General features: G+C 36.4%; 1 protein-coding gene across 1 annotated transcript in view; it reads left to right on the plus strand.

Annotated features, from left to right (window-relative positions):
* npr1a (natriuretic peptide receptor 1a) overlaps nucleotides 1-13,053 on the plus strand; it is an 86,515-nt gene that overhangs the window by 39,242 nt on the left and 34,220 nt on the right. Inside the window, exon 6 of the mRNA XM_083544265.1 lies at nucleotides 1,824-1,959. Within this exon, the coding sequence (XP_083400391.1) occupies nucleotides 1,824-1,959 (136 nt within the window). The remainder of the gene's footprint in view (nucleotides 1-1,823; nucleotides 1,960-13,053) is intronic.

The raw sequence follows: 13,053 nt of genomic DNA on the forward strand, positions 1-13,053 counted from the left end.
TATATATATATATATATATATATATATATATATATATATATATATATATATATAAAATTACATAGTGACAGATGAGACTCTAAAGAACGATGAGAAAAAGCGTATAAATAGCGAACTCTTCGACAGGTTATAACCTCGGTTCCAAAACATATGCCACACTGTGTAATGCAATTATTTGCAAACCTCATAAACCCATATTTTATTCCCAATAGAATATAGACACATATCAAATGTTTAAACTGGGATGGACTGGCTTGCCTGCAGTCTAGACCTTTTACCATTTAAAAATATTTGGCGCATCATGAAACCAAAAACACAACAAAGAACACCCAGAACTGTTGAGCAGCTGGAATCATGTATCAGACACAATTGGGTCAACATTCCTCTCGCAAAACCTCAACAACTGGTCTCCTCAGTTTCCAGATGTAAACGGACAGAAGACATGATGTGACACAGTGTTGAACATGGCCGTGTCCCAACTTTTTTTGAGACTTTTTGCAGTCATTAAATTTACAATAACATTATTATCTCCTTAAAATGGTATATATATTCTCAGTTAAAAATTTTAATAAATTTTTGTTGACATTTTACACAGTGTTCCAACTTTTTTGGAATTTGGGTTGTACTTAAACTGATGACCGTTAACGCTGAATATTAGCTAATACAGATATTATTCAAAACATTTGAATGTTCAGTGGACAAACTGAACATTGTCAGATAGTTAAACGTTTAACATAGCTGAATATCTATAAATGGTTTTGTTTTTTGCATTGGAAGGAAACTGAGACGTAAATAGTGATTTGAAAAACATTTTGCTTACACAATCCGTTATTTTATTTCTGTTTTTAACTGTTTACATCTGCAAATTAATGCCACCTACACCACAATATACACAGCATGCTTGATTCAAAGTATATTCGTAGTCAAATCACATTTTCACTGCACTCGTTCTTCTTGGATATCATGAACTAGTTGAATTCAAATGGGCCATGGGAATGAGGAAACACCAGAATGTTGTGGACGTGAAGAAGTGGATTAAACTTATTTAAACCTAAAGCTATGGATAGAAAAATCTGCTGAAAAAATATATAAATATGTTGAATTCCAATCATAGCTAGCTCACTCTATTTGTTTCTCATAAATGACTAATCATTTACATTACATTCAGCTGCTGGTTTATACACCTAGTTTATCCTTACACTTATTTGCTATTAAACCTACACTAAATGGACAAAAGTATGGGGACACCTGACTTTCCCAACCATATGTAGTTCATTAGGATGAATTTGAACACGGACTGCACATTTTTTACCTCACCGACACCAGTACCTGACACCCTTGTGTCTGAATAAACACAAAATTTAAAATCTAGTGGAACATCTTCCCAGAAGAGTGGAGGGAATTAAAAGAGAAATGGGGACTAAAAGTGGAATGTGATACTCAAAAAAGCACATACCATAGTTATGACTAGGTGTCCTCAAACATTTGGCAATATAGTGTATATACTGTACATGTACAATGTTTGACGGTAGCTAAATGTTACCATCACTGCATACAATGAATAGGAACCATAGAACTACCACTGGTGGGGTGTTCTTAGTGTGTACAGTGTTATGTGCACTCCATGCTTATATTCAGTGAAGATATAATATCTTATTTAAAACCCACTGTTTTGTTTTGTTTCGTTTTTTTTAAGTTGTCTGCCGGAAAAAATTACATCACCTGCAATTCATCCATTTGACCACTAAACTCTGGTGCCCAGGCAGTCAGTTTAGGTTATTGACCATTATTGTTCTTCTTCTATCTTTTTTTTATTTTTTTAGATGAACATAATAGCCGGAGGCTTTTACGACGGAGTGATGCTCTACTCTCACGCCCTGAACGAGTCCATGAACCAGTCAGGACAGAAGCCGCAGGGTAACATGGTCACCCAGAGGATGTGGAACCGTACTTTCCATGGTCAGTGACAAAAAAATGTAGACAATTATGGTATGTGTCATGTCAAAAATAAGCATCACGCTCGCCCAAACTCAGGTACACAAAAGTCTTCTTTCATTGTAGTCCATCAGCATCAAGGTTGGAGATGCTTTTGAGCTGCTTTTTCTCCTCGTCACAGATGTAAGGAGGGGGTGTTCGAGTTACCGAAGCTTTTCCGTTAGCTTAAACCGAAATTTCTCTCAGTTCTGTCTCATTAATAGGGCATGTCAGTCTACTGAACTACCGCTCACTTGATGTTTTTGAGTTTTTCACCTCATGAGATTGATTGTGCATGAAAATCCAAAAAGATTTCCGATTCTGAAAAACTATTTTAGTTGTGAACATTAACTGAAGCTATTCATCTAGATGATTTTCAGCATTGTGGTAAGAAGGGGAAATAGCTTCCAGTCAGCTATGATGCTTTCTCATAAACATATTTATATTTTCCCTCAGCAGATGCTCATAAATATCCTAACAAGATTGATCATGTCATCCCTGTGAGTTTACCAAGAATTTAGAAATGACTAATGATAGAGTGTAACTAACTATTTGGGTTTTCTTCCGACTCCTTGATCAGCTGTTGCCCTCCGCGACTCTCTTCTCTTTCATATTCCTAATGATTTCATTCATTTTTTCTGATGCTGCTAGGCATTTTAACAGCTCTGTGTTACATCCTCTACGATATGAGATATTGGGTGCAGTTTTGCTTTTAATGTAGTTCTAGTTTTCTAGTAGAAAAGCATAGAAACGGTAAAGTATCAGCAGTACAGCTATAAACCTACTGACAAATTCAGGATATTATGTAGGTGAGAATCAGTTACTTTGCTTCCAGTTCAAGTTCATCAGACTGAAAGTGCTCACAGAGGGAGATACTGAAAAAGTCTAAGCAGCTTGAACATAAAACAAAAAATGTTGTGGTAAATTAGAAATGAAGGTCTGTATCAATGGCACTTTGCTTAGTGGTCAAAACTGATTGGGATTTAAATATTTAGCATTATAGTGTCTGTGATACGTGTGATAAGTGTTTTATAGGCATTGAAAGACACCTGCATGTTTTTTTGTTTTTTTTTGTCTATTCAACACACAAAATAGGCTTTATTCACTCTTGGCATCTGGACAGGTCATTTCTTTTATTTCTGAAATACTTTGCCGTGCTTCTTGTAAAACTTGCAAAGGGTGCTTTTTACCAGTTGGAGATTTTTTTCTGAACTTGTGATCCAGCTCATCCCAGAGCAGTTCAATAGGATTTAGGTGCAGTGACTGGGAGGACATTCCATCATAGATGCTTTGTGAAGTTGGTTTCAATTAGCCGCATTAGTCCATATAGAATTGCATGGTGTTGAAATATCAAATGGTTGCCATGTTGGTTCATTTCCCTCAGAATAAGTCTCCAATGTTTCCTGCTCTAAAACAACCCCAATCTATTACGCTTCCACCTCCATGTTTGACTGTGGGTGTGAGGCAGTCTGCTAACATCTTCTCTCCTGTTCTTCTGTTAGAGACACAAATGTCGAATCATCTGTCCACCTTCCCTTCAAGACATTCACTGTCCTATTCTTGTGTGTTTTTGCCCTTTAGCTAGTTTGTTGCACAGAAACAAATGGAACATGAATGTGTTTCAAAAACCATACAGAAGTATGTGCAAACGCATCTACAAGCCACATGCTAATGTGACCAGCAGTTAAAAGAGGTTTAGTAGTGTTTTGCATGTGATTGCTAGCTGTCTGGTCCAGCTTAACAGCTAATTGCGATTTAGAGAGCGCGAGACAAAATCAAACAACATTGTGCGGAAACAATAGCGCATTTATTTCAGCAGGTACACGAGGAATAAAAGACTAGTAATGCATTTGTCTGCCCAATTGCTTCTATTGTATGTGAGCGTATAATGTGATCAGAGGTGACACGAGAGTTTATTCTTCTCTTAAACTTTTCCCAAGATGTTATTATGCACTTATGTTCTATAGAGTCAATCAATGCATTTAAATACGATTAAACACTACATTTAGAGTTTTTTTTTCTTCGCTGTTTGTAGTGAATGTACTACTGCTTATGTAGAATGTAAAATAGGTGTCCTCGTTTTATTTAATAACAGTGTGGATTATTTTGGTGTCTTATGGATCAGAATGTTAAATTGTTAAGTTGCTGAATGTTTGATGTTTAATAAGAGGATGAAATCGTATCTATTTTGTAGAGCTTCTCATATTAAGGTCCTGGTACCTCCTGGGGTCCTAAAGGCAGCACCAAGGGTTATTTTATTACTTTTATTACAGTGGAACCTATAAGCAACATTATTAAAGTTATTATTTTTAGGGGTCTAAGCACCAAAGTAAAATCAAAACAAATCTAAAGTAATAAAAATTTTTTTATTTTATTTCTTTTTATAAATCTTTGTGTTTGAGTTGAGTGAAAGTAGAGATATAGTAGGTAAAATATGACTCCAGTAACAGTAAAAATGCTCCCTTTAAACCTTCACTTGAGTAAAAGTACAAAAGTGTTTGCCTTCAAATCTACTTAAGTATCCAAAGTACTATGATTTATTTAAAACGGAGGAGAGTCGAAGGAGGGAAAATGAAAATTCACTTAAAAAATGTATTTTTATTTTTGTTTATTTTTTATTACTTAATACAAAATATTGTATAGATCATTTCGATTATTTAGATTGGTTTTAGTATATTTTATTGTTTATTTGATAGTATTTATAGCTCTTACATCATTAGGAGATATACGTAATCAATAACGAACACAGTAACAACTTACAAACAAAATTCATGGTACGAACAGTCATTCGAAACGTAACTCGTAACTCGAAATGTCTGACTCCACACAATATTTGAAAATATTAATAACAATTCTGAAATTAAGTAACTTTAAGGACTCGGATGCAGGGAGTGACCGAGGTATTTGAAATGAATATTTTTAGCAGGTATCAAATTGAAAGTAGCAAAAATGACTAATGTAAATATACACTATATGGGCAAAAGTATTGGGACACCTGCCGATTCCCTCCGTGTGTGATTCCTCCTCAAACTGTTACCTCAGAGTTGAAGGCACACAATTGTATAGGTTGTCTATGGATCAAAAAAATTTCCCTTCACTTGAACTAGGAGACCAAAACCCGTTCCAGCATGACATTGTTTGTGTGCACAAAGCGATCTCCATAAAGACATGGATTGGAAAGGAAGATCTCCTGCTATAGAGCTCTTACCTCAAACCTATTGAACAGATTTGGGATAAATTGGAATGCTGATTGCAACCCAGATCTCCTCACCTCACCTACACTTCACTAATAAGCTGAATGATCTCAAATGCCTACTCCAAATCCTATTGGAACATCAGAAGAGTGAAGGTTATTATAACAGGAAATATGGACTAAATGTGGAATGGGTGCATGGTACTACAGCTCGTATCTCTGTTTGTAGAATTGGCGATTGGGAAATGAGTGGAAGCTTGGAGTTTGCCAGAGTCGTGCTGTTCTCTGCTTTCTCTCTCCATGCTAACACAGTGAACTCAATGTTCAGGTTTCTTTTGACTGTAATTGATTCTGAGAGCCACACTGCAATGCTAACCAAAGTCTTGTAGCTGTTTTTATGAGAGAGAAAAAAGGAAAGAAATTGCTGTTCCATTGAACAAATGCAGTTAAAATTGAAGCTTGAGATGAAGACTCTTTCATCTCTGAGGGACAGAGACCCACTGAGATGGATCGAAGGATCTGGATTGTATTGTTTCTTCTTGTTTCTTTTTTTTTTCTCTGGGCAGCCTTCTCATTCACAGGTTGCACTACCTGGCAGAAAGCCACTATTGCAATACTGGTAGGCTCAGCTTGCAGTGTGTGTGTGTGTGTGTGTGTGTGTGTGTGTGTGTGTGTGTGTGTGTGTGTGTGTGTGTGTGTGAACCCAAGATACAATCCTTTGACAAGGTGTAACCAGGTCAACCTATGAGTATTAAATAAGGCATCAGTATGAGTTTGTCTTGTGTGTATTGTTTGAAGAAGGAAATGCTCACACATCTCACACATCTGCTCAACAGCTGCTCCCTCTTCTAATATTTCGCCCGAGACTTACTGACCACATCGTGGCTCAAACACATAAATCATATGATTTTTTTTTTTTGTTACCCATTATACATTTTTAAGTACTCGAAATCTCCATATCTGAAGCCAAATGGCTCCTAACCAGGCCTTGATGCCTGAGGAATTCTCTGTATTCTCAGGGTCATTATTCCGTTAAGACCGATGGCAGGCTCATCGCTGAAATTCGAGCGCGGTTTGGTGAAGCACTTGTACAATTCAATTTCGCTTTAATATGGAATTTGAAAAATCAGAGATATGTAATATGTATTTGGCTGTGGGGACGCCTTTGACAAATGAATATAAAGTGGATTACCAGTGGTGTGCATCTCCGTAACTGAGGCATATCCAACGATACGATACATTAAAGCTACATATGACGCAGCTACCAATCCGATTTCGATTCGATTCAACACAACACAATGCAATGGAAAAGAAATGTGATGTTCTGCAATTCAATATGGTGCAGATGACTTTTATTTCTTCGCTTTTGCAAGCAGGCCTTTGTAGAGAAAAAAAAAAGAAGAAAATATAAAACCGGACCTTTTTTTGATGCAGCTCTACCTCTGCAATGTTAATCTGTATTCTATGTGACTCTCAGAAAGAAAGATTGGAAATGTTGGTGCCTATGATGCAATACAGATGTCACGTCCAGTGGTAGCTGACCAGGACTCTGTGAGGTCAAATCCCTGAAGTACCAGAGACCCCCCTGCTGAAACCCTGAGCAAGGAATTTAAGCCTCAATGGTTAAGCTGTATTCTGGAATTCGAAGGATTTTTCTTGACAAATGTCGATAACCGTTCTCTGAAGATCATCTGAAGATGTCTGTGATTCTGAGATGCTGACCTCAGCGTTTGTGAAGGAGATCCATTTCTAGGACACACAATTTTTTATATAGTTCAAATTATAGTAGTCGGATAAATGCATAAGTGGAGGATAAAAGACATTTATTTCAGACATTAAGTGAACAGATACACTATATGGACGAAAGTATTGGGATACCTGACTTTTCCAGCCGTATGCAAATCTTCTCCAAGCTGTTACCACAAAGTTAGAGGCACACAATTGTCTTTTTTCCTTTCACTTGCACTAGGAGCCTCAAACCTGTATCCATTTATAGGAATTCATTTGTGTGTACTTGCCCCCCCTCAATCAATCCTGAGCACAGATTTGAGTCACTCAGGATGAAAATCCTCTGCACAATAAATCAATGGAAATGACTTTGAGCTTTTTATTTTTCTTTCCATTTCTCGTTCCGCTCAATTTCTATCGCATGCCTTCTTTTCTTTAGCCTTCTCCGTCATCCCCTCACACTCTCGGATATTTTACCCAGAGCCACAATTCGATCCTTCTGTCCAGTATCTTTCTCCTTTCTCCTCTTCTGGGACCACTGAGAGGAATAACTGCTCCAGGACAGAGTAATGGTGTGTAGGGTGTTGGGTTTTCTCCCTTGGGGTATTTTAATGCTCTTTAAGTGATGTTTCAGAAACTGGTATCTGTGTGTGTACGCAAGTGATGTAGATTCTAAAATATAGAAAGAAATATATATTGTGTGTGTGTGTGTGTGTGTGTGTGTGTGTGTGTGTGTGTGTGTGTGTGTGTGTGTGTGTGTGTCATAGCGATTGACAACCCTCAAAATGGCAACTCTTTATTAGGTTTAAATGTTCCAATGAAATGAAAACGAAAGAATGTAAATGTCAGTGGGGCTTCATAGAGTTTATAGACTTTTCCATGGCATTGTTTTAGCGGCTTTAGATACTGAGAATTAACACTTTGAAGGCTACTCACAAAAGATGTAGGTTATGAAGAAATTCTGTATTATATTTCCGTATATATAATTTAGATAGATAGATAGATAGATAGATAGATAGATAGATAGATAGATAGATAGATAGATAGATAGATAGATAGATAGATAGATAGATAGATAGATAGATAGATAGATAGATAGAAAAATATTATATATATGAAATATTCTTATACTCTTAAAATATCTCATTAAGACAGTACTTGAGTATTTGATTCATATTGAACGTAGGCTCAAAGCTGCACTAGTCCACAACCCTTGTTGGTGAAAAAAACAGTTTGAGATTTTATTTCCTAAAATACAAATCAAATTGTACACCTCATTACAGCATTGACCATCAACATAACAGCCTCCAGAACGAAACAAAGATAATATTAAAAAAGCGATCTTTCAAAAATTCAATTACGAAATCATAGTATTATGTCAAAAAGTAGAAGAACTGTTAGTATTCAACAAATAAAAAGGACGACAGCGATGTCGCCTCTCATGCAGAGTAAATAAGCCACAGCGGATAAAGCTGGCGAAAAATGCCAATTAAAATGTAGTGGAGTAAAAGGTACATACATTGAATCATATATTAAAAATGTACCTGAGAAGAAAGTAAAAGTTGCTTATATGTTTGATACTCAGAAAAACAAGAAAGTAGCAAAAAAATTACTTAAGTACAGTAACAAAGTTTTACTCAATTAACTCTACACCACTGTAGCATTGAATTGTGCACAAAGTCAACTCAATAAGCATCTGCAGCTGGCTTTGGGTTGGAGTGGAAGATCTTGATTGGCCTGCTATAGAACTCTAACACAACCAGAAGCTGTCAAGAAAAGGAATTTGCAACGAAGATCTTTACAAATCTTTACAAACCCACTGCGGATAAAGACGGACTAATACCATGGAGCTTAATTATGAAACCGATTCATACGGCAGCTCCTATTAAACTGCAGACCTCATTAATAATGAATTCATTGTCTCATCTCTTTTTCATGTCTGTCATAAAACGAACATTGGTGTCACCTTGAGTGTTACAGAAATCCTCCAGAACGATTTATACAGCGCTTATGAATGTGTTACGTTGGTCCAGCTTTAGCTTTGATTCTGTAATGTGATGAGGTGAATGTGAGTCAGATCCTCCACCTCCGTCTCTTTTTCTTTTTCAGTCTGTTTCACTTTGCCCTGCTAAATGATTCATTCACATCACATCCCCGTTGCCTTGTTGTTCGTTCTTTTTTCGTTCTGTACATTCAGTGCACTTTATATTGTTGATGTTCTCACTCCGCTCAGCTGTAATTATGTGTGTGTGTGTGTGTGTGTGTGAGTGTGTGTGTGTGTGTGTGTGGTAGAGGTTTGGAGGAGGGACAGGGTATCTGTTTATCTCTGCCATCTGCGTCATTGTCTCTGAGGCCGACAGACCTGTCTAAACTCAGTTCACTCGTTTTTTTTTTTTTTGTTGTTTGTTTTTTTTGTTTCCTCCCTCTCCTCTTATTCAACTCATCCTTTTCTCTGTGGTCTTCTCATCTCACTTCTCCTCCATTACCGTGTGACCTCTCTAACATTAAATTCTTTACAGCTACTTTTCCCACATCATAGCCCTACTCCTACTCCTACACCTATTCGTCTGCTTTTTTCTTTTTCTTTCCTCTTCCACCACTTCTATCTCATTTTACAGCTTGTAGATACTGCTTTCTTCTCATGTCCATGCTTCCGTCTGACTCACTTTAGTCTTATTTACAGACGTATAAAAGAAAAGAAAACACAGTGTAATTGTTAAAGTACGGAGAGAAATTGTACTGTGTGTACATGCTTTTTTTTTTTTTTTTGATAAATGATATCAACTCGGATTTGCTTCCTGTTTTTTTTCCTGCTCAGACTCAACCCAGGCCCATGCCCTTGTTTTATTAATTTCATCGGCCCGTGGTTCTGTTGTCATCATCCCAGCCTGGAATTCCATCCCATGTAATTATCCAACACAGATTTGAACCCACCCCACCCCCCCTCTTGTCTTTTTTCATTTGTTTTGTCTGCTGAGATGGTCCACTCGATTGTTTCCGTCTTGCGTGTTGTTATGACGTAAAGCGGCTGATTCATGGCTGATATCAGCAAGAGTTTCCATTCTAATAAATGGCGAAAGGGTTTTTCTACACAAGTCTATAGGGTTGAGGTCAGAGCTCTATAGCAGGTGCACTCAAGATCTTTACCTCTAACTCCCTTCATGGAGTTGGCTTTGTGCACAGGGGGAATTGTCATGCTGGCACAGGTTTGGTTTTCCAAGTTTAAGTAAATGGAAAATTTCCCTCCAAGTTTGTGGTAACAGTTTGTGGTAAACATGTAAAATATAGATTTTACAAGTTTTTACCTTTGTATATATCGCAGTAAATGGTCAAATGTTAACGTTTTGTGATTTTCCAGTGGTGGACAGTAATGAGGTAAATGTAATTTGTTACTGTACTTAAGTCACTTTTTTACGTATCTGTATTTTACTGAAGTATTTCCATTTGGGAAGATTTGTACTTTAACTTCACTACATTTAAAAGTCAAATATCGTACTTTTTTCCAGGGCTGCTGCTAACGATTATTCCATCGAGACATCGGATAAGAAGTACTTTATCTTTATTAAAAAGCAACACTAAATAAGATTCAATTAATATATTTTCGCTGAGATTGCACACTAGTATATCGGTGAAAACTAAACCCTTTTAGTGCTTTTGATAGCCTTATTATTATTATCAAAATGCAAATACAGTTGCAGTCATTAGAAACTATTCGTTTAACGAAACGTAATTATTCTCACTTCTGTTTTTATTCATGCTTCTGTGTCGCCTGTCCAGAAAACTCCAGAGTTTAGTGGGTGGTGCGTCAGTTATAATGGTCCGTGGGAAACACAGTGCTCCTTGTGTAGTTCAATGGACTAAACAACATTTTTGTAATCAAATTACTCGATTTATTCAAGGAATCATTACAGCCTTACTTTTTACTTTTTACTTTTTGCTCTGTTTTGAACTCGTTTTAATTGGCGCTTGGCGTATCTATTGATCACCAACATACAGTTTAGCATCAGTTCAACATTTAGAACATTTTCGAAGTAGTTGAAAAGGTTTTGGGCTCATGATCATTTTAGTAGACATCAATCAGTGTTTAAAAAATGAATATCATTCTATTAATAGATTGTTGTGTTGAGAGTAACAGAGATTTTATACATAAACTGAGTTGATAAAGCGAAGAATGTTGTGAAAAAATTATAGGAACATTATAGCTATAATAAATCATAGTACTTTGGATACTTAAGTACATTTGAAGGCAAATACTTTTATTCTTTCAAGTGAAAGTTTAAAGGGACACTTTTACTTTTACTGGGGTCATATTTTACTGAGTGTCTCTACTTTAACTCAACTACTTGGTTTGTGTCCTTCGTCCACCGTTGATAAAAAAAAGAAAGAAAGGTGCTTTATACTTTTCACATGTACTTTACAGTGCAGTGAAATTCTTACTTTGCATGTCCCAGTGCAGATCAGCCATGATACAACGCCCCTGGAGCACTGAGGTTTAAGGGCCTTGCTTAAGGGCCCCAAGAGTGGCAGTTTGGGGATAACGGGGCTTAAATTCCCAACCTTCCAATCATTAACTTAAATTTTACTCATTTTACTTTCATTTAATGTTTTGGAACTTATGCAAAACAATTCCCTTTTATCACTGATGTTATTGCAGCTATAAATTAAAGAGCTGCTATAAACTCATCCCTCACTAGTCTTTTTTCTTTACTCGTTCTTTCTTGAAGCTAATAATGAGAAAAAGAAAAAGAGTTGGGCTTTTTCCACATATTCGAGAAGTCAGCACGACACAGCTTTGGTAAATGTTGAGCATCATAGAAATAATTATACAAGTTATGATAAATGTATTAGAATGAGTGCATTATAATAAACAGAACATCTTTAGAGCTGCAATTCTAGAAAATGAACACCTTCTGACCAATCTGGATTGACTATAAAATATATAAAATAGAGTATTTCTATATAAATTCGCTCTTTTCTCCGTCCAAAGTGTCACATCTTTCTGCCGATCGCTGTTTTTTTTTTAAAGGATTTTTTTCTACTATAGCTACATGTGCAGAAAGGATCTAAAAGAATCTTAGATCTCTTATAAGGTGCATTTTATTCGTTGATATCATATTGCATGCACTGTGGAGGAGGAGGTCCGGAGCGTGACACTGATTTAGAACGGCTTTTTAATTTTTTTTTTTGCTTTCACGCTGTAGAGGATTTCAGCCTCTAAACAGCACCATGTTCTGAAAGCTAATGTGACAATTACAGAGAGAGAGAGGAGAATCCTGTGAACATGTGATAAGATTTTGTGTGTTTGTGTGAGTTTTGTTATTCGTCTAAACCCAGGCATTGAGTAGCAGTATGATGTTCACGAAGTTCTTGCAGCAGGTTCAGTCAATTTCGGGAGTTGAATGTATCAGGGTCATGTTGATGTTTAAAGAACCCGCTGAGCACACTAATCCACACTTACTTTACACTGGAGCTAACAGCATGTGTGGTGCAGAGCATTTAATAAACTCTCAGACACACACACATACACACTTATCTAATGGCTTAGCAGTAGAGCTCCCATAGGGGGCCATGGTATTGAACCTCCATTACTTTAAGTGCTTTCTCTCTCTCTCTCTCTCTCTCTCTCTCTCTCTCTCTCTCTCTCTCTCTCTCTCTCTCTCTCTCTCTCTCTCTCTCTCTATCTTTCATGGTTAATAAATCTCCTTCTGGCCTCTGATCTGATTTCAGATCAATAGATGTCCAGATGGAATCCCTACTATTAGTTTTTTTTGTACTAAAAAAGCACAAATTTGATACTGAGAAGCCCAAATCCAATCCACAATCATGTCACTGATTTCAAATATATATATATATATATATATATATATATATATATAATTTTGGTTTGACCCTTTTTATAAAAAATGTAAATAAATATATATAAATGAGGCGATTAAAACCTAAAAAAAAAAACCTTTAACACGACCTCCTTTTTTAATTTGGATATAAAAAAATAAAATAAAAAATCCACCTAAAATGTATATTTAATCACTACACATTTGTTTTACTGATGCGCCAGGTCTCAATTCAAGCACCAAAATCCGCCATTCAGTTTGAGGATGAACCACATATGGCTGTTCATTTCCCAATAACTGTCTATATAGTGAAAATCGAATACA

Source organism: Silurus aristotelis (genome assembly GCF_946808225.1).
Source record: "Silurus aristotelis genome assembly, chromosome: 6".
Taxonomy (NCBI): domain Eukaryota; kingdom Metazoa; phylum Chordata; class Actinopteri; order Siluriformes; family Siluridae; genus Silurus; species Silurus aristotelis.